Genomic DNA, 22,187 nt, shown 5'->3' with positions numbered 1-22,187 from the left:
TATATATATATATATATATATATATATATATATAAAAAAAAAAAAAGAAAAAAAAGATGATACAAGACTATAGTGAAAAATGCATGGTTCATAGAACGTATTGATAAAAGTTAAACTCGCACGTGTCAACTGGGGGGGGGGGAAGGGAAGATGAGAATGAGAGAGAAAGACGAGTTCCTTCTCCCCTTCTCCCTCCTCCTCTCTCTCTCTCTCTCTCACTCTATCTTTCTTTACGATCGTGTCAATGTAAAAGAACAATGCTTATGTAACATGCGAGAGCTGGTAATTATATCGGTGCTCACGTTCGTTCACGTGTGTCTTTTTTACTCTTTCTATTCTATGCACATCCGCATCGAACTACACTGTTGCACATAGCATAAGACTAGTCAGAGAATACCATTCATTCCGAGAGCATACGCACACTAATACACACAAACACACACGTAAAGCGTGAATAAATACAAACGCGTGTACGCACGCGTGTTGCTTGTAATATTTAAAACGAGTATTCGTATTTTTTCTTGTTCTTTTTTCTTTTTTTTTTTTTTTTAAGAGAGAGAAATTTAATTAATAAATTAAATCGACGTTTCAACGAGATAACATTGAAAAAAAGGAGGGGGTACGGGAGATGGGTGGAAAAGGGTGGAAATTATTTGATCATTAGCATGGCGTTTAATACCTGTTGAAATATCTAAAGATACGTTAATTGATTCGAATAAAGCAAAAGATACGTCCAAGTTCTATCTTTAAGTGTGCATATGTATAAACACTACTATCTTTTATTATTATTATTATTATTATTATTATTATTATTATTAGTATTGATTTTTGTATTTTCTTTTGGAACGTTTAACCCAACGCTTTTAAAGTACTATTACATATGTATAACCAACTCCAAGGTTAATCGTCATCTTACGGTCTTAAGTTATTTCTTTCTAGACGTTGGAGGATCGCTATGAAGATTATGCTACCAGCTCGTTTATGCTCGTGACTAATTAGGTGGGCTTGGTCGTTTCTCTTAAGCTTATTCGAACGTTTCGTCAGATTTATCATCGCAATTTTGTTCCTTTCATTTGTTATTTAATTTTTAAAGAAAATAAATCTCTCTTGTTTAACAGAAAAAATTGTTAACAAACGATAAACCTCGAATATAGCAATTAATTATTATTATTATTATTATTAATACTAATCGTATTAAGGAACGAACCAAAGAGATTATAGAACAGTGCCGTTTAATGATCCGTATACCAAATTGATACCAAAAGAATATAGTGAACAAATTTATGTGAGTGGGTGAGATGGTGTCGAAGAAATTAAACGTGCTTTGAAAGAAAAAAAAAAAAGATAAAGATAAAGGAAATAAGTAAAATTAAACCAAAAGCAGAAAAAAAAACACGCATACACACACAATTCAAACAAGCAAATAAAAAAGATATGGAAAATGTATGACTGTTGATATTGTTTAAAAGGAAAAAGGAAAAGTGTTGTTGTTGTTGTTTTTGTTGTTGAATTTGCGAGAGGGTGTGCGTGTGTCTGTGTGTATGTGTTTTTAAGTGAGAGAGCGTGCAAAGAAACGTGTTGGGAGAGAAGAAGCATCAAGATGATGAAAAAGGAGAAACCTATGATGTCCGTGACGGCCATTATCCAGGGAACGCAAGCTCAACATTGGGCTCGTGGTAATACCTGTACGTACAATTATATTACAATAGTTTCTTTCTTTCTTTCTTTCTTTTTGTCTTCTTTTTTTTTGTCTTTTAAATAGTCTAAGAGCTAGAAAACAATATATATTAGATTGTTCGAAAAGTAATTTCGGCGTTTTTTTTTTCCAATGGCAAATAAAATCGTAGATTTTCTCATAGTTAAAATCCAAAAAGTGTTTTAAAATGATCGTGATGAATTATAAAATTTGTTAAAATACAACTTCATTTATATTTATTTATATATAAATTATTTATATATAATTTATTTATATATAAATATATATTCATATTATTTTTATATTTATACGATTAATAAGAATCTATTAAAAATTATCAGAAAGAAATTTCACATAAAAATACATTTTAACACTGGCGTTCATTTAAAAAGGCTCATTATTTTTCTTCTCACTTGTACCGTATTATTACATTCACGATAATAAAAAAAAAAAAAGCAAAATAATAAATAGAATGGTGACTTAGATATTTCGTTTTTGATGCGATGCCAAAGAAAAAGAAAACTCTACTTGACGTATCAAAACGCAACGAGGTTTTTTAAATCACGTTTGAAATGTCTGTTATTAGAATGTAAAATGATTTTGTAGTTTAAAGTAAATTTGGGTATCGTTAAACGCGATTAGTAACGAAAATTTGATGCAATATAAACGAAATTTCCTTTCGAAACAATCTAATAAATATGTTTTGTATTGGTTAAACAAAGAAAAGTTTCGTGCCGATTTGAAGTTTATTTGATCGTTTATCTCTGTTTATTAAAAACCCACACGAACTTTTCTTGATTGTTTGATATTATTTTAAGAAGAATATATTACATATTATTATTACGTCAGATAATCGAGAAAGTTCGTGACGTTTTAATCAATAAAGATAAATAATGATATAGAAGCACCTAGAAACGACACGAATTTTCTTGATTATATTTAAATACATAATTTAAATATCTTATTTGAGTAACAAGTAATTTGGAGAGAAATATTCAATATTTGATAACATATTAAATAATATTAATATAATAAATAAACATAACACACACTAATTAAACACGCGATATTTTGTTTGAATTTCAAAATTAAACAATATTAACAATTATATTTTATGATATAATATGATTATTTTTAATATTTAAAATATAAATAGAGAATTATTACTTAAAATATTTTCTTTTCTACAAATGATGAAATGTTAAAATTTCAAAGTAACACGTTTGTTCGTAGAAAACATTGGTACCAATTCGCGAGTATTAGTTTGAGATAATAAATAAATACTACACCTCGAAGGTGAACTCGAATAGCGAATACTCGCAAATAATAATAATTAACACCTTTTTTAATACGAGACAAACGATTAGCGGAATTCCCAAGGCTTTTCTCATAGTACTTGTTTCTCACCTCGTTTAGTTAACTCATGCTTATCTACATATATCCAATGTTTATGTATGTATATACATACAGGGTGTTCAAAATTTATACGAATTTCTTTCATCTATTTAATCTGAATAAATACGTAGTATAAGTTTGGTCCCAACCTTTTGAGACACACTGTATATGTACAACAGTAAAGAAAAAAAAAACCAAAAAGAAAAGAAAAGAAAAGAAAAAAAAACATGAAAAGCACGAGAGAAGAAAATAATATTTCCATGCTAATGACTTCCTGGTAGATTACTAATAATAAGAAAGATTTTTATGAATACATAAGTAGATGAAATCATGAGTTCAATCATTCTAATCATCCTTTCTTCTATCCTTTTAATTTAATGAGAAAATCGAAAGGTTTTTAATTCTATTTATTGTGTTAGAGGTAATATTACAAACGTGTACTTATTTGTCTTCTTTATACGATGACACCTCGTTTCAAAATGACTCACCGAATTGTTTCTGCGGGTCTACTGATAACGGACAACGTGTTTGTTTATTTACAGGGCAAAGCACTTTAATGTCTAGGTGTATATATATATATATATTATATTATGTATATATGTATATGCAATAACTTCGGAATTATTCTTTGCACGAAATATTGCACTCGAGTTTATAATGTTTCTTTTTATGATGATTACTCAATTATATGTTACTCAATAAATTTCATTTAATAAATAAATCGTTCGATAATATATTTTTGTATATACAATTGCAAAATTATTTCAAAAGGTACACGCGAAATAAATTACTTATTAAATATTAAAATAATTTGTATTAAATATGAAATATATATATGATGAAATAAATTATTTTAATTATGTCGTTCAATTTGATACATTCTCGTATTTTTTAACACACGTATATATATGTTTATACGTCTACGTATTTGTATCATATATGAAAATCAATTATTTAAGCACGAAACAATATAATTTGTGAATAATAGTTAGAATACTATTTTTCTATTTAATTGAAGTTTTCTTTTTATCGTTAATGCGAACTTTAAAAATAGCAGGAACAATAACAGTAACTGCAACAGAGTGGCTTTAATAAAAAAAACAAAAAAGTATTACTCTTTTTCATTCTTAGACGAATACTTGGTTGCGTTGGTAAAACCAAGGTCACGCTAATGCGCCTCCTTATCTGCACCCAAGCAAGCTACGATTTATGAGCCTTTTCGTGCCTTATCTCGCACCTATATTGCTTTACAACACGCGCGTCAACTCCGTGACTCTTTCTGCGATGGTAAAGTTACTTACTCGATTTTTTTTTTTTTTTTTTTTTTTTTTTTTTTTTTTTTCTTTTTTTGTACTTCTTACTTTTTTCTACTTCTCTGTTTTCTTTCTCTTCCTCCATTATTTGCGCGATTTGTAATATTCTAATGTTGTGTAAGAAATTTCAGAGCTTAATTAAAAATCTTTTAAACGAATCTAATCAAGTAAAGTGTTATAAAAACAAAAAATCATTACTATGGTTACGGTTATTAAGTAAAAGATTTTGTTATATATACTAACAAGTGTGTATACATTATTTTGTATTATATTTGTATAGAATTAATTAAATAGTATTTACGGTAAGAGAGAGAGAGATAATGATAGATATTGAAATTTTATATTAAATGATATATTATTTCTATCTCTCTCACTTTATATGAAAATAATTAACAAACATACTTAGTAGTACAGTGTAATATATTATAAATTTTATATAAATTCTGTTGAATGTATTTTTGTAAAGAGAATTTACAAAACGATATTCATAGATCGAATTATATTTTAATTTATGAAATAACACATCAATCCAATCTCTTAATTTCATAAAAAAAAAAAAAATTAAAAACAGCAATATAAAAATATATAAACGATCTTAAATCTAATTAATTCGATAAAACTGTCTAATAAATAAATTATATTACGCAAAAGTTTGCATTTATGTGTTAATATTACACTATAAAAAGAAAAATTAGAATTACTTTTGGTACACACGCGTGTTAAAGATCAAACATAAACGCATATCTTCTTCAGTATTAATAATAATAATAATAAAAATAATAAAAAATATAATTATGATCGTGAACGTTGTGTACTTATAATCGTTCGTGATAGTCGCGTGAAAGTTAAAGTTATCGCGTAACAATATCAAACGTGTAACAATCGATCATTCTCATTTGACGTTTATATATTTTTAACGGTTATTCATTGTCGTATATGTTATACGTATATGCTAGATACTACATGTTGTATGTCATGAAAGACTAAAGAAAGATGAATGTTCTTTCGCGTCATCTCGATCGTCAACGATAAACGATGTTGATCGCTTCGAAGAATAAACTTATCGATCCTTTTTACACACACACACACAGACCTTTAGTTAAATTACGTCTACATACTTACATCTTATAGAAGCACACCTTTAGGTAAATTACATCTGTGCATCGATCCATGTGACGATAGAGTAGTGACGTTTAGACGCTAGTGTCATTATCGTATCTCGTTTCCTTTTTATTCATAATAAAACTAGTTATAGGATTATATATTATGTGCTATTATACTTCACTATATATATATAGGTTTTTTTTTCTTTCATTATAATTTAATTATTATATATATTATTCTATTGTGTTGTGGTAGAGATATTGATAATTTAAAAATAATCTATATAATTTATTATACTGTAAAGTAGAATTATTCGTAAGAACAAAAAAATAAACATCATTTGATCAGTATCGATGTTTCAAAAAAAACATGACAATTAAAATCGATCGTATAGAAAATTAAGAAAAATAAATTCTATTACAATTTTTTGTGATGAATTTTTGATACATCGAAAATAATCTAAATGATCTCTATCACGCGTAAATAATATTATTTCAAAAGTAAGAAAAAAAGATTAAACATTATTCATTAATTCTCCCTGTTTCTCTATCATTTACTCTCCTTTATTCTTTCTACTTTATGTAACACCTTCTACGTCAATTATTATCACCTACGAATACGATTTACAATGAAAGAGAATAAAAGTGAGACAGAAAGAATTCATTTCTACATACGAAATGAGTGAGATAATGAATGCGATTCATCCTTTTTACAAATTGTTCTCTAGTAACACTATTCGTTTATATTAGTCTAGACTCTAGACCGTAATAGGTACACGCAACAAACCATAACACTTATATAGATACGTATACATACGTACAGAAACTGCACCACACCCACGTGGGAAAGAAACGATTCGCGTATCTGTTTGTACTCTTCTTCTTCTTCTTCTTCTTCTTTTATCTCTTTCTCTCTCTATTTTCCCACATACATACACACATGCATAAATATCTAACACTTATATTAGTATGCGTATATATATATATATATATATATATATGTGGGTGTGAGTGTGTTTATAAATACATATATATTTGGAAGTTGGTGTGTACTATGTCGGTGCTTCGACCAATGAAATCATTCGAGCTCAACCTTGGCACCAATGTGAACGAGCCGTGAAGTGTTTCACATATATACTTCTCTACATATATATTATATACATATGTTACTTGTTCACTACAATGTTAGATGTGTTTATGTGTATGTATATCTTGTGTGTATGACGACACGACGATGCCTTGTACTGAATTACATTCGCACACGTTCAATCTTTCTTTACGTACCACCCCCCTCCTTTTCTAACACACTCCTAACTCTTCTTCTATCCTTCTCTCTCTCTCTCTCTCTCTCTCTCTCTCTCTCTCACACTCTCTCTCTTTCTCTTTTTTTTCTATCTTTTTAACTTTCGTTGTGCGACAGAAATGACGTTCGTTATATTTTGTTATCTCCCCTTGTTGCTTGTCACACACACACACACACACATACACAGACACACCGAGAGAAAGAAGAGCAGAGAGAAAATGATGAAATTATGGAAAACGAGTTTAGCATTGAAGGTGTAATATCTCTGATACACGTGTATTTAAAGAATATATATATATATATGTATATATATATGTAAATGATAAAAACAATCCTAAATGGATTAACGTTCTATACAATTTAATTATCAATATTCTTGTCCAGAAATAAATATTATTAATATAAGTCTCAAAGGGAATTTTGGACGGTTGTTAAATCTTATGAACAATTTATTTTGAACCAGTTGTACGTTTCGTCCCTTACTTGGGACTTCATGATGAATCCCAAGTAAGATTTAACAACCGTCCAAAATTCCCCTTGAGACTTATATTAATAATGTTCTATACAATATTCATATTTTTTTATTTTTTCTATTTTTATTATCCATTTGATTCTATTATAATTTTTCCTTATCTCTCGTTGATAAAATAATTCATCTAATTTTATCTAGGTGCATATATTTAATTTATGTACGAATTTTGTATGCCGATGTATCTACGATACTCTCGATATAACCGTAGAAGGTACAGTTATGTATTATTTTCTATTTTTTATATTAATAGAAATAAATATAATTCTCTATCTGAGCACACATACACGTGAGCATCACCCACATGCACACAAATCTCATAATTGAGTAATGAAAATGAAAATGTATATATTTAAAATTGTTTATATTTTCTAAATACTTACGCGAATGATTTTTTAAATAACAAAAATAATTACAAAATTAAATATTTAATATGTTATATAAAATTTGATACAATATTATATTTTCATTATAATATTATCTGTTATAGTTATTTCCATGCGCGTAATCTTCTTACAAATGTATAAACACATTTATTAAATTGATACTTCTTACATATATGAATATAATATGTGTGTATGGTGTTGATGATGTTAGAATACAAAAGTAAACACTTACAACATTTTACAGGAAGTGATAGTTTATTATAGTCACGTTGGTAGAGGATCGTGTATCGTGGCTAGTGACCGATTAAAGATATGTCTATTACGCGAATACGAGAATGTATATGTACATATATATGCGTACTTACTACTATATTTTCATACTTACTAACATTTACTTACTTACTTACTTACTTACTTACTTACTTAAGCATTAAGATCCCGAGAACGTGCTCGCGTGCAATGTGCGCACGTGCGACTACTCAACCGTAAGCTCTTCCACTAATATCACCGTCTTTCACCCTGACAATCGCGGCCTTTGCATTGTTTCGTTGACGTAACGAAACGCCTGGAATTCTGCCTCGACATGTTAACAACCAACATCTTTAGATTGCATGTCTTAAGTCACGTTCACACCAAAGATTAAAGTTCATTCTCTTCCATTGATTATTACTTTTTTTATAGATATTATTATAAATTATTTTTCCATACCCCAGTCATGTATATATATATATATATATATATATTAAAAAGATATTTTAATTAACACCTCTTTATCTAAAAATTCATTATTTTAATAATAAATGTAATTGAAAATAAAATGTGTATTATACGTTAACGTTGAAGATATTAATACAAGAAAATAAATTAATATGCTTTAAATATAATTTAAAAGAATGTTTTTTTTTTTGACTCGAGTAATTTTGTTATACCAAATATTGTGTGTGAAATTCGTTAAAAATTAATTATTATTATAATATAATAATACAATCTCGCGTTTTACGTCAAAGATTAATATTTACTTTAAATGTAATTATTTAACTTTTTGTAATAAAATTATTATAAAGTTTTCGTAAATAAATTTAAAACATTTTCGGTTATTATTATAATGATCATAATCGACTCTTTTACAAACAACTTGATAACCTTGATTTATATGCTATTAAAAAAGAAAAGGAAAAAGAAATAAAAAAGGTTCTGTGAACTGATTAATAAACATATTTACCGATAAGACTAGTTGTTGCATATACATGTATATTAAGGTTTAATGTTTGTAGCGAAATTATTTTGAATTTAATGAGAGAGCTTGATTCCCATAACGAAACTAGTTGTAATAAGATAATAAAAAATATTCTCAAGTATAACATAATAACGAGAGATAAAGTGAGAACGTACTATAAATATAATATAAAAAGTTCGTGCTAAAATAAAACATACTTAAAATACTTGCAAGAATCTTGTACTCAATCTATATCTGTGAGAAAAATGTTTTTTATCTTAATAAAAATAAATTGCAATACACAAATTTCACGCCAACGACGAAACTATTGACCATAATCATTATTTTACTTTAGAATATATGAGAAAAAATTTTGTTTTAAAAATAACAACAAAATTTCTTTTAAGAATATCAATAAAAAGAGAAAAATGAGAACGTACGTGGCCACCGTGTATAATAGAAGTGAAACTTATTATTATCATGTGGAAAATAATCAATTGATTCATATATACAGTGAGTGTTCATTAAAATCGTACACCATTACGCTTACTAAATTTTTACTTGAAAATTTTTGATATAGTTTGCTTAGGATGAACAAAATTTAGAAATAAATACATTAATAATATACCTTAATTAGTTGTTTAACGAGTTTAACACTTGAAAGCTTTATATTATGAATTAAACAAATACGAAAATAATGTACAAAAAATGTCGATATTTAAATTATACATATTGATAAAACAAGAGGAATACGTGTTGTTTTTCCATGTCTAACAATTTGTCTTTACTGTTATTTAAATGTTTCAAAATAACATATACTTCGTATAAACAATTTCGATATGATATTTTATTAGATGCAAATTTTCGACTGAAATTCATCACTGACCAGAAATATAAAAACAAATGTATTGTTGGTTTAAACAATCCATAATATTAATAAAATATATTAGAGCATTCTACATACCTTAAATAATTGTTAATTAATTAAAGAAAATGTATATTGTAGATTAAAAACACTGAGTACAAGATCTAATGTACCATCCTCCTCGAAATCAAACAATAAACTGACTCGTTTGTCCCCTATGAAAGTACTTTTATTAAATATTGTTTATATGACTTTCCATAAAAGAAAATTCTATTTATTATGAATATTATTCCCGTATACACATGCACGACTTTCGAAAAGTCATATAAACAACATTTAACAAAAGAACTTTCATAGAAGACAACGTGCCAGTCTAACGGTGGATTTTGAAGAAAATGGGTGCATCGAACATATACTTTGTGCTTTTAGACAACAATATACATTTTTTTTGATTAATTAACAACATTTAAGATATGTTACATCTCCCAATCATAACCAAACGCATCTTGCAATAATTATCGATCGACAAACACACACACATACACTACAAAACTAAGATTAGAACTTTTTATAATCTCGTTCAACTGTCGATCAAATTTAGGTTTTATTTCACCCTCTCTCTCTCTCTTTTTATTTATTTCTCTTTTCATACCATTTCATAAAATTTCATCGTTACCATAGTCTAAAAATGTTTCACTTGAAAAACATGTTAGATATTCTCTCTTTGGTTGATAGAAAAATCTTATGAGAATTTTCTGCACGTGTCAGAACGTGAAACGTGATTCTGTACATGGGTATCATCATACTGTGTGTCTTATTGTACACGAGCACATGGGTAAAACACATGTTACGTTCTAAACATTGTTACGTGGCATTCATTGTCATTTCCTTAATTTTATCAAAGTTCCTAATTCTCTCTCTCTATTATTCAACCTTAAAAATTTATTATAATTAAAACTGTGAAAAAAATCTTTCCGCCTTATTTTTATTTTATCTTTTTTGTTTATTTTTTTTTTATATTACACAATAAAAAAAAAATATATAAACTTGTGGTTGACATTTCAAACACGGTTGCTTGGTTGCACCTGTAATCTGCAACGCGTTTAACCATCAACCAACCACCACTAATATTACTGTCGTCGTCCCCTCTGCCCCACCCCCCAATCTAGTCTACCTGTTTGAAATCACGAGCCCCAACGACCTTCGCCCTGATATTGACGTGCAACGTGCAAGGACATTTATATACTATGTTAATTTATTCTTCAGATTGTGATTATGGAAACATAAGAAAGGAGAAATAGAATGTTTTATGTCGGAGTGCATGAATATGCTAACAACAGTATATACAAGATGCATATGTAACATTGTAACATGAAAAAAAGATAGAAAAATTATAGAGTAAATGGAACACTAACAATATTTATATATGGAATAGTATGTTAAATGAGAGAGAGAGAGAGAGAGAGAGAGAGAGGGAGAGAGAGAGAGAGAGAGAGAGAGAAAGAGAGATTGAAAAATCAAACACTGACAGTGTATATGTGACAACGTGTAGCATGAAGAAAAAAGAGAAAAATAACATTAAGATAAAAAGAGAGAAAGAGAGTAAAATATATGATATGAAAAGATATACTAACATTGTATATGGAATAGTGTATAGAATGAAAAAGAGAAAAAGAGAGAGAGAGAGAAACATGATAGGAAAATCTATACTAACAATATACATAAAATAATATGTACCATGAGAAAGGAAGATAGATATAGAAAGAGAAAGAGAGAAAGAGAGAGAGAGAGAGAGAGAGAGAAACATACGATAGGAAAATTTACACTAACAGTTTATATGTAAAACAGTGTATAGTATAAGAAAGAGAAAGAAGAAGTAAAAGAGAGAAACACATAATTGATACTCTATGTGTAATAATATGTAGCATAAGAAAGATAAGAGAAAGAAATATAGATAGAAAGAGAGAAAGAGAGAGACACAAGAAACACGACTGAAAAATCTATATTATCCAAGTGTATATGTACAAAAAAATTGTGTAGTATCAAAAAGAAATAGAGAAACATGCGATAGGAAAATCTATACTAAAAAACACAATATATATATATATGTGTGTAGTAAAACATTGTGGTAAATAAGAGAGAATGAGAGAAAGATAGATAAATGTACATTTTAACAGTATACATGAGAAAAATAGAAACATGTAATATAGGAAAAGGTATACTAACAATATAAATATACACACATGTATGTATGTGTGTATATGCGTAGCATGATAAAGAAAGATAGCTAAAGAGAACTATGCAGTTAAACGCCCACGTGGCTACACAACGTCCTCGTCTTCTTCGTGGTCGTGGTCGTCCGTAGTTGTAAGTGCAACCAGCAGGATGAAATCGCGACCTCGTGACCTTCTCCCGGTGACCCGGGTAGCAGAGCAAGTTGCCCTGTGCATGGCACGCTGCTCTATATAAAGTACAGCTGCATATAGATCGGCCTCCTCTGCACTTTCAGGGCCGTAACTATACTACGCTCTTGCCCCGTTCCAATATATGTTCCTAACTCCAATGTGTGTATACTTGCTTCATCGATCGCTTAAAACGAGCTGGACGAGTTCAACTACGTGTATATATATGTATATATATTTATATATATATGTGTGCGTATAATATTACGTTTAAATTCTCTCCAATCACGTTTATTTTTTATCGAGGATTGTACATACGTTTTTTCTTTTTTTCTTTTTTTTTTTTTTTTTTTTTTTTTTTTTTTTTTTTTTTTTAACGAACTAATTTAAGAGACCTTGAAATTAACGTACGCTTTAAGATAAATGAAAATGTGGTTTCTTTGTGGTTTTCTTTTTTTCTTTTTTCTCTGCCCCTTTGTATGTTAATATTGTACAATTATAGATATTATCAATGTTTTTTATGTGAAGTTCAATGTTTGTTAAATTATAATTGATTATATTATGAATTGGATTTAATTTAAAGGGATTTGATTTAGCTCGTTTAAAAATGACGATTATGAAATGTTGCTTAGTCTTTCTTGAACTCCTTGACATTATTGTTCTGCTTTTTAATGTTTTTGTGAAACAATTAATTGTTATGAATTAATGTATGCAAACGTTCAGATGGAAAATGTATTTGTATGAAAGTGATGGGTAATATTATAGATGACATTGAAAATTGTTAGATCATGATTGAAATTATACAATTTTGTCATAATTAACATTTTGAATAATTACAAATACGAGGTATGTGAAAAAAAATTCTGCATTTTGTTTTTTTTTTTTGGTACGAAAAAATTATGAAAAAAATTTCTATCGAAATAGTATCCGAACGTCATCGATTATTTTAACATAACGAGCTTTTTCCCAGGCTCATTCGGGTTTTATCGAGAGAGGTCTGAAATCCTGACGGTTTCCTTGAAGTATATGCCTTCAAGGACTCAGGACGCCAGGGACAGCCACTATTTTCGTACGTTCAGTCTGTGTACGTGCGTTCTTTTGCGTGGGTTGCACATGCAACGATCGTTAAGAGTTTTCTCTGTGTAAGTATCGGTGTGTATCCGGTGGCAGTGGCGTGCAGAAAACTCTTGAGAACTTTATCGCTCTAAGAACAAAAAAAAATAATATATATATATATATTTGTCGTGTACCCATATATTTCAGTGAAAGAAGAAACTGTGATCTAAAAATCATGCATTCCTTAAATCTAAAGATGACGCAAAGTCTTATAAATCTTTTCTCTACAGTAAAAAAAAAAAAATAATTTATTTAAAATATAAATAAAAGCTAAACACATGTATAAATATTTTAAATCAAAAAATAAATTGTGCGATTCTCGGATTGGAAGACCCACGTATCTTTAAATACGAAAAGATACGACAGAATTTCTCGTAAATCTTTTGGTGTAAAATAAATTTAAAAAATTGTGATAAAAAAGAAATTATACGCGTCTATCAATCTTGAAATAATTTTTGCTATTTGACAGAATACAAAAAAAAAACAAAAAGTTTAACGTAAAATATATAAAAATATATTGTACACAGAAAAAAACACAATCTATTTAAACGAATAATCTTTTAGGGGATATAAATGTCAATCGTTGTTACAAATTGAATGAAATAATTAATAATCGTAAAAAAAAAATAAAAAATGCACTTACACGAGTCGTAAAAATAAAGATAGCATATTTAGAAGAAAAAAAAACATACACAAAATGATATTACATAGTAAGAATCATAAAAGAGGTACGTAAACTCTCGTTTACATGATCATGATGAGAGTTCGAGATCATTGAAGAGTTCTATGGCGGCTTGGTTATGGTCTTAAAAACGTTTAGTTCTCCTCATCCTCCTCCTCCTCCTCCCATTCAAAAAGGAAGGAAAAAAAAATAAGGGAGAGAGAGAGAGAGATAGAGAGAGATCAGAGCTACTCTCAGCGCGGGAAACTGGTTTTCAGTTTCGGAAGAGCGTTCAAATTGTCAGACGGTGACGTCACCATCGTAAAAAGTCCTGTCCGCGGTATGTAACGTCGATCATTGAAAAATCATTTATCTAGTTGTGAAATTATCACAAATATCCTTTTAAATCTTCCGAATATTTCACATAAAACATAATATAATATAACTCGCGCGTATCACTCTCCGAATCAAATAAAATCCAATATTAATAAATATATATATATCGATTTTATCTAAAAATAAAAAAACAAATATATATAATTAACCATGACACATCTCATCAATGTAACATAATATAAAAAATGTAATTGCTAACATTAAACTTGCTAATGATTTTGATTAGAATGAACCTGAACTCTCAAGTATTATTACGTGTAGGTCGATAATTCTATAAGAACCAAAATGGCGTCGACTTGTCTCGATGATGATGGATTATTTAATGTTGACGATGACGTAGTTTAATGATCACTTCTCGACGATTACCTACGATTGAAATCTATACATTTATGATGAAGAAAAAAGAAAATGATTTGAAATGAAAGAAAAATGAAAGAAAAGAAAAGGAAAAAGAGTGAGAGAGAAAGAGAGAGAGAAGGAAGATGTGGTATACCACCGCCTGGATGCATTCAACGAGTATTTTCTTAATTCACCGCTTATGCACACGTACACATCGGGATCTAAACTTAGCGCTTTGGATCGTGGAACGTGCACCGCTCGTGTTAACGACTCAGTCTTCTCGACTGCATCGAGTTATCCCTCGTTTTGCCAGTTCTCCTCTCGATTATGGTTCCAGCTATATTCTGGACTCAACAATGTTCTTCCTTTTTTCCCCCTCACCCTTTTTTTTTTATTTGTTACTCCGATTTTTTGTGATTCGCGATTAAAATTTGTTTCTTTTTATTTGACTATATTTTTTGTTTTTTTCCTATTAAAAAGTGGTAACGTGTCGATTTTTATATCTGCGAAAATACGTTTTAGTTATAATTCATGTTTATAATTATTATTGTAGTTAATTAATGTTACTGTACACTCTTGTGTATCAATTTGAATTTATATCATTTGTCTTGTAATATAAAATAATTATGGTATTCACATTGTTATATTATACATATTTGTAAGATATAATTATATTATTGTGTTCTTTGAATTAATTAGTATTCTTTTTAATTCTGTTATTTGTTATATAACTAATATAGAAGAAATTAATGAAAATTAAATATTAGATATGATATACGAGTGTTGGTATCTTGAAATATGATCACGCCAAAGAATTAATTACATGTGAAGAATTTATATAATTATATCAACAATTGTCGTGTATATTGTTAAAATAAAAATGAATATATTTTATTGAGAGACGCGCGAATTTATTTTATTTAATAATATTAATAATAGTAAATAAAATTTAACGAAATTTGTGTGACATCATTTATTTGGAAGGAATTAATGAAAGTTTTTGTTTCCGAGGAAACAAACAATGTTTTTAATGGTATGATAACCAGACAAAAATAAATAAAAAAGTAAGAAACAAAATATATATAAGCTTTTAATGTCCAATGCTAATGGACGTGCCCACCCTAATGTTCCACGCGATTTTATCATTTGTAATGCCGTAGTAAGAGTTCGTTGCACGGTTCGAAACGTTTTTCACCTAAAGGCTGACCCTTTTAAGGTCGAACTTTGACGTTCAACGTCCGCTTACTTTCTCCCTTTAGCCTTCAACGTGTCGATCTATGAAAGGAAAGAAAAATAAATAGTCAAGAGGAGGAAACGTTTTCATTAAAAACTTCGTTCATGCACACGCCCACATAATAATACATATACACAGATTAAATATTAGCTTACAATTTTTCACAATCTTTTGTAAAAATTGTTTTACTTCGTCATTCTGAAAATTAAATTTTCGCCAATTAAGGGAAAAAAAATAAAATGACAAAAATTATCGACTCAATTATTATACTACCAAAAAATGTTACTTCTTTTTTGCAATATAAAAAATTTTTCGTTAATTGGACAACATATATTTTGCAAATCGTTCATTTATAATTTTTGGTAAAAATAATTTATTCGAACGAAAAATTATTTTCTTTTAAACATGTGTGTGTGGGATATTTTTTTTTTCTTAAACTCGAGTACAAATATTAAACATTGTTTTAATCCTAATTCGTTTAAAATCAAATAGTTTTGTTAATGGCTTAATTTGGTATGATTTTTTAATTAATTCTGTTTGAAGAAGAAGATTATAAAGAAAAAGAAAAATATTAAATAATTCAAATTGCACGTATAAACAGATAATCTATCATATATCATCTATTTTATTTTCCTCTTATTTTTTTTTTACCATCTCATCGTATTAACTTTCTGCTCTCCTGTTATTGTATATACACACAACTATCATAAGTATCTTATTTTTGCTTTCGCCCTTATTACCGTCTCAAGTTTCATAGAGAAAAACATTTTGTGAAAAAAAAAAGTTCTTTTTCTTTATGGACGTTCGACACGTCTATTATTTCTCCCTAAAGGAAGTATCGAATACTCTTCTAATCTCCTTCTTATATATATATATATTTTTTTTTTTGTTATCTTCCCTCTTCTGTATCTCTCGTCATCTTAACGACGTTTCTAATCTTCTCGTTAAATTCTGTAAAAAAAAACTCTTAAAAGAAGAAGAAGAAGAAGAAAAAAATGTATAAAAAGAAAAAACTTTATCGATTAAAATGTTCAATTCAATCTCTCTTGATATATATTAAATTATTAAATATATTTTACAATTATTACATTAAAATTAATTAATTTGTTTTTTTTTTGTTCAATCATCTATGTAAAACAAAGTTTCTTTTAATATAACCATACTTAATACTAACAATAATTATAAAATTTTATTGGTAAACACAAATAAAAATAATAAACAGAAATATGATTAATCATCATCATCATCTATAATTAGAATAATAATTATTAATAATAAACATAATATTATATACGCTTATATATAAAAATTCATTTTTAATTCCTGTGTAATCTCTAATTTTCTTTCGTGTGTGTCCAGCCATAAAATTATAATATATTACAAATTATTTTTACAAATGTTATGCAAATTACAATTTATCTCTGAAATAAAATTCCAAAATTTATATTTTAAAATAAAATAAATAAAAATTCTATATAAATAAGAATGGAACAAAATTGATATACAAAATACAGATATAATTCGGTATACAAATACATGATATTTTAGAAAGAGAGAAAGAGAGAAAGAGAGAGAGAAAGTTTAAAAATATATTATCTAATAAATAATTCACAATAAAAATCATGTGGTTGTTGTCTCGACGAAATTTTAACGGACAATTTATGCGATATGGATGATGATACATCCTGTTAGAAGACGTAGGCAAGTTTTCGAACGTTGCACCGGCCTGTTTGCGTCTGGTCAAGGTGCCCGACCACTACTTTTCACATATATACATATATATATATATGTATAGTTTTCATAGTGTGTAACGTCACCCGGGTTTGGCCTTGTAGATACTCCCGCCCAGTTCTCGTCCTCGTCCTCGTCCTCGTCCTCGTCCTCTTCCGAGCTACCACCTCACTCACACATTCTGTTTCTCTTTCTCGTTTACTCTAATGCATTCTCACAAAGTCGCATTTATGGTCTGTATCCGACGAAACGAATAGCATTCGCGAGCTTCGATGGTAAAAAGAGAGAGTTTACTGATAACGAGTGAAATTATGTGAAACGAATTATACTGTTGCTTGATATTTTATTTCTTGATATGTATATGTTACCGTGAAATAAAAAAATTATATAAAAATGTCACGATTCACGTGATCAGCTTAAAGTATGTTCGAAATATTAATCTATAAGAGAATAATTATTACACTCTTATATACTATAGTAATAATATAAGTTACTATTTATAATAACTTATATTTAAATATAATGAAATATTCAATAACTCGTTCCTAGAAATAGCAATAAAAAAAAAGCTATTATAACAGTACAAAGTCCTAATAAAATCAGGAAGAAGAAGAAATATTCTAAATTATTAGAAATCTATTCACAAAAATGAACATTAAAGTTATAAACCCTAGACTAATACCACTCGTAAATAATTATATTCCTTCTACCATTCGTACTTAAAAAAGAAAAAAAAAGCAAACAAAAAGAGTAAATAAATAAATCCAACGAATGAAACGAAAGTCATTGATCGAAATTATATAACGACTCGAGCTTGAAATAGACGCGTTGATGATGATCATTTTTCACTTTCAAATTACCTATTATTTAATGACAATTCTCGTCGAAGAAAAACAAATTGAAATGAAATGAAATGGAAGAGTAACATTAATTAATCACGAATCAATGATCTTTTCTTTTACCCCCTCCCTTCCTTCACCCCCTGGGTAATAATCAACAATCTTCAACTTTCTCTCTCTCTCTCTCTCTCTCTCTATCTCTCTCTTTTTTTCTTTTTCTCTAATTAGATTGATTTTACACATATAAGAAAGATTTTGAAGTCGTTTGCAAAATTGAATCGTCATTCGTCGTACGTTGTTCGTCATCGTGGGTTGGCTGTCGACGACCTTCCATCGTCGCTTTGCGAACTCGTTGCGTAATTAAAGCAAGCAATGGCTTGCTTGGCGCTTTAATAAATGACAGTGACGAGAGACATGCATCGAGCAACACGACGGACTCGAAATAGACAATAACAACTACGTACGTACGTACGTTTGCCATGAGAGAGAGAGAGAGAGAAAGAGAGAGAGAGAGAGAGAGAGTTACGACCTCGATACAAATCTAATCGGCTAACGTAAGAAAATATTCAACCTTTTCTTTTTTTGTTCTTTCTTCTTTCTTTCCTCTTTTTTTTTCTATTTCTTTCTTTTCTTGGTTTTTTTTTCTTTTTTTTTTTTTTAACACACGCACGCGCAGGACAAATGCGTGGTTCGTCGTAATGTTATGTTATTCGATCATGTGCGTCATAATACTTGTGTATTATAATTCTAATAGGTGTGCATCCTCGTTAATATTCATACGTGATAATAATTATATACTAATGCGCATTGTTTTCATTAGATATTAAATTACATTTGAAATAACTCGATTCTCTATTAGTAATTTATTATCACTTCGTACGATTTTAATCTGTGTTTTAATTATATTTTAATTATAATATTTTTTCTCTAATATTAATTATTGTTTATGTTTGTTATGCGAAAATAAATTTGTCGCGATTTAATTTACTTATTATTATTATTATTGTTCGTTATCGTCTATTATCAACCCGCGTTATGCACTATCGATTTAAATTATTTGACCATGTAATAATTTTAGACAATTTTCCAAAGAAATAATGAACATAATAATATATTGTCCGTTCGTCGTTTATAGTTTTCGTTAACAAAATAACAAAAATAAATTTGTTTTATTAGAAACAATTCGTTCGTTACCGAATGGATCAAAACTTTTATGAAATATTTATTTAAATATTTCAATATGAAGCTTTTCTTTTTTTTTTTTTCCTTTTTTCCACATTAGTATAGACGTTGTTAAATAAATTTTTGTCCAACAAACGATTGACATCTTATACGAAAATTAATTGTAAAGGGAACAAAATATTGAACTAATTTTCTATCATTTTTTGTTACGACGATCAAAATAATTTCGATACCGATATCGACGGTATCTTCTCGTTCATTTTTCCGGTTTTTTTTTTTTTTTTAATCGCATACAAAGGACAGATATTTATTTCCATTGACGTAACATCATTTTTTTTTTTTTCAAACATGTAAATTTAAGATTGAATCACGATAAAGGTGTTATCTTCGAGTCTACGTTTACTTCCACTATCTACCAACCAACCACCCACCAACCCTCTTTCGATCACTTCACAAAGTGAGCAAAGACATAACTCTCAAGTGAATTAAAAACAGGAAGAGGGAGAGAGAGAAAAAGAGGAAAAAAATATCTGACGTCAGTCAGTGGAATTACCGATGCACTTGACGTGTCCTCTTCAACAACAACTAGTATTAATGCGTTCCCTCTTCTACATTGATTCATCTCATTTTCTCTCTCTCTCTCTCTCTCTCTTTCTCATTTTATTACTTTATTTCATTTCCTTTTTTTCTTTTTTCTTTTTTCTTTTTTAATTTACACCCCGTAGTGTGTCTTTTTCTCGGTTATCATCCACGTCGATGACACTGTCTCTTCTCATCGACTACGGTCTCGTTTTTGTCTTACATTAGTTCAATTAAAATGTCATTAATCTTCTTTGTTACCATCATTATATTCCTCTTTTATTATTTATTATTGTTATTATTATTATTTTTCTTTTCTTCCTTCGTAGATTCAAAATTTTTCATTTGAACAATTTCATTTCATTTCATTTCCTTAATTATCAATTTGGTTATCAACCACTTTAAATTGTAAGATGCAATAGACTTTGATCAGAATGATGAAATTTTGAATGTCATTTTTTTGTCAGACTATTTTTTTCTTTTTTTATAAATTTGTAAAATAATTTACCAATTAAATAGATAAGAATCTCTCGAAACGATTTGATTGAAATGTAATAATTCATATATAAGATAATATATAATAAGTTTGATATAAAATAATGACAATTGATTTTTCTCTTTGTATTTTTGTGTGTTTTAATCTGCCATATATTTAATAAAAGAAAATTTTGTAAAACGTAATCGATTGGTGCAAAATGATTCGACTAATGAATGAATGTTTTTAGACACGATTTTTACTTCGACAAATGCGAAAGGTAAGGAAATAAAAACAATGAGAGAAAAAAAATAATATGCAAGCAAGTGCATTGATCCTCGTTGTCCTTCGGCTTAAAAATAGCAGAAGTAGAGAAGGAAAAGGAAGAAGGGTGAGGAGAGGGGAGGGGGAAAGGTTTTATAATGAATACCCTCGTCTTTTCGCAAGCTCACGAAACTTGCTCATCATTATGCCTTATGGATAGCATATGCAAAACTTTCTTCACTGACCATTACTTCCAATTTCCTTTTGTTCTTTTTCTTTTTTTTCTTTTTTCTCTGAATTTCACTGGCAGATGGTACACAATATGATCTTCCTCTAACAACAAAAAAAGCACAATAGATTAATATAATAATTATATACAAGCGTAAAAGTTTTTCTAAATTATTTGTACAAAATTTCTAATTACTCTTGTTTTTTTTTTCATCTACGAGACTTTTGAAACATATTACGAAATTTTTTAATACCAACACACCTACAATGAAAAACTTTTCACCCAACTTGTACAACATAATATAATAATTCTATACTTTATATATCTGAGAAAAAAAATTTTCACTTATAAGATTATTAATTAAATTTGTAAATTTGCAATCTTAATTAAAATTAGTTTACAAAAAAGAAAAAAAAATAAGCTCTTTCCCTATTTTGATTTTATTATTAAATATAACTACTAAAATTAGTAGTCTCAATAATTTGAAAATAAAATGAAAAATAAGGTAAATAAAAAATATTAAATAAAATATTTTCATATATATAAGAGAGAAATAACATGATAGATTATATTCGAGTATAGGTTAAAATACCCTTTAGAGTTTTCGATGGGAAGATAGTCTTCTTCGATGCATGCACCTGCCATAAAATCGGTTTGCATACGTTCTCCTTTCTCTGAACGTGCTGATCGAGAATCAACGATCGTCCCTTTCGATGGCGTGTATGTTCGTTGGCCTTGAAGCGAGTCCTCCTCTTGGCTTTCTCCAACTACGTAGGAAAGGTACCAACAACAACGACCAAGCAAGCAAGCAACCAAGCAACCAAGCAAGCAAGCAAACAAGCAAGCAAGAAAAATAAGAATGAAATAAAGAAAGATCGATTGATCGATCGATCAATAGACAACGATGATCCAGCACGTGAACGTTGTTTAGTTG

General features: G+C 28.5%; 1 protein-coding gene across 10 annotated transcripts in view; it reads left to right on the top strand.

Annotated features, from left to right (window-relative positions):
• Positions 1 to 22,187, top strand: part of LOC106789558 (retinoic acid receptor RXR) — a 51,246-nt gene that overhangs the window by 21,458 nt on the left and 7,601 nt on the right. For 5 of the 10 annotated variants that reach the window (XM_014753878.1, XM_014753879.1, XM_014753874.1 and 2 more), the window contains exon 2: positions 1,119 to 1,685. The exons of 2 other annotated variants lie outside the window; for them this stretch is intronic. In XM_014753878.1, coding sequence (XP_014609364.1) covers positions 1,601 to 1,685 — 85 coding nt within the window. In that variant the 5' untranslated portion in view covers positions 1,119 to 1,600. Of the gene's footprint in view, positions 1 to 939; positions 1,000 to 1,118; positions 1,686 to 22,187 lie in introns of all 10 variants that reach the window. 3 more of the 10 variants (XM_014753873.1, XM_014753876.1, XM_014753875.1) reach the window with 3 other exon arrangements.

Source organism: Polistes canadensis, unplaced genomic scaffold (assembly GCF_001313835.1).
Source record: "Polistes canadensis isolate GaletaPanama2010 unplaced genomic scaffold, ASM131383v1 scaffold_190, whole genome shotgun sequence".
NCBI classification, from domain to species: domain Eukaryota; kingdom Metazoa; phylum Arthropoda; class Insecta; order Hymenoptera; family Vespidae; genus Polistes; species Polistes canadensis.
This window is presented reverse-complemented; position numbering and strand designations above follow the sequence as displayed.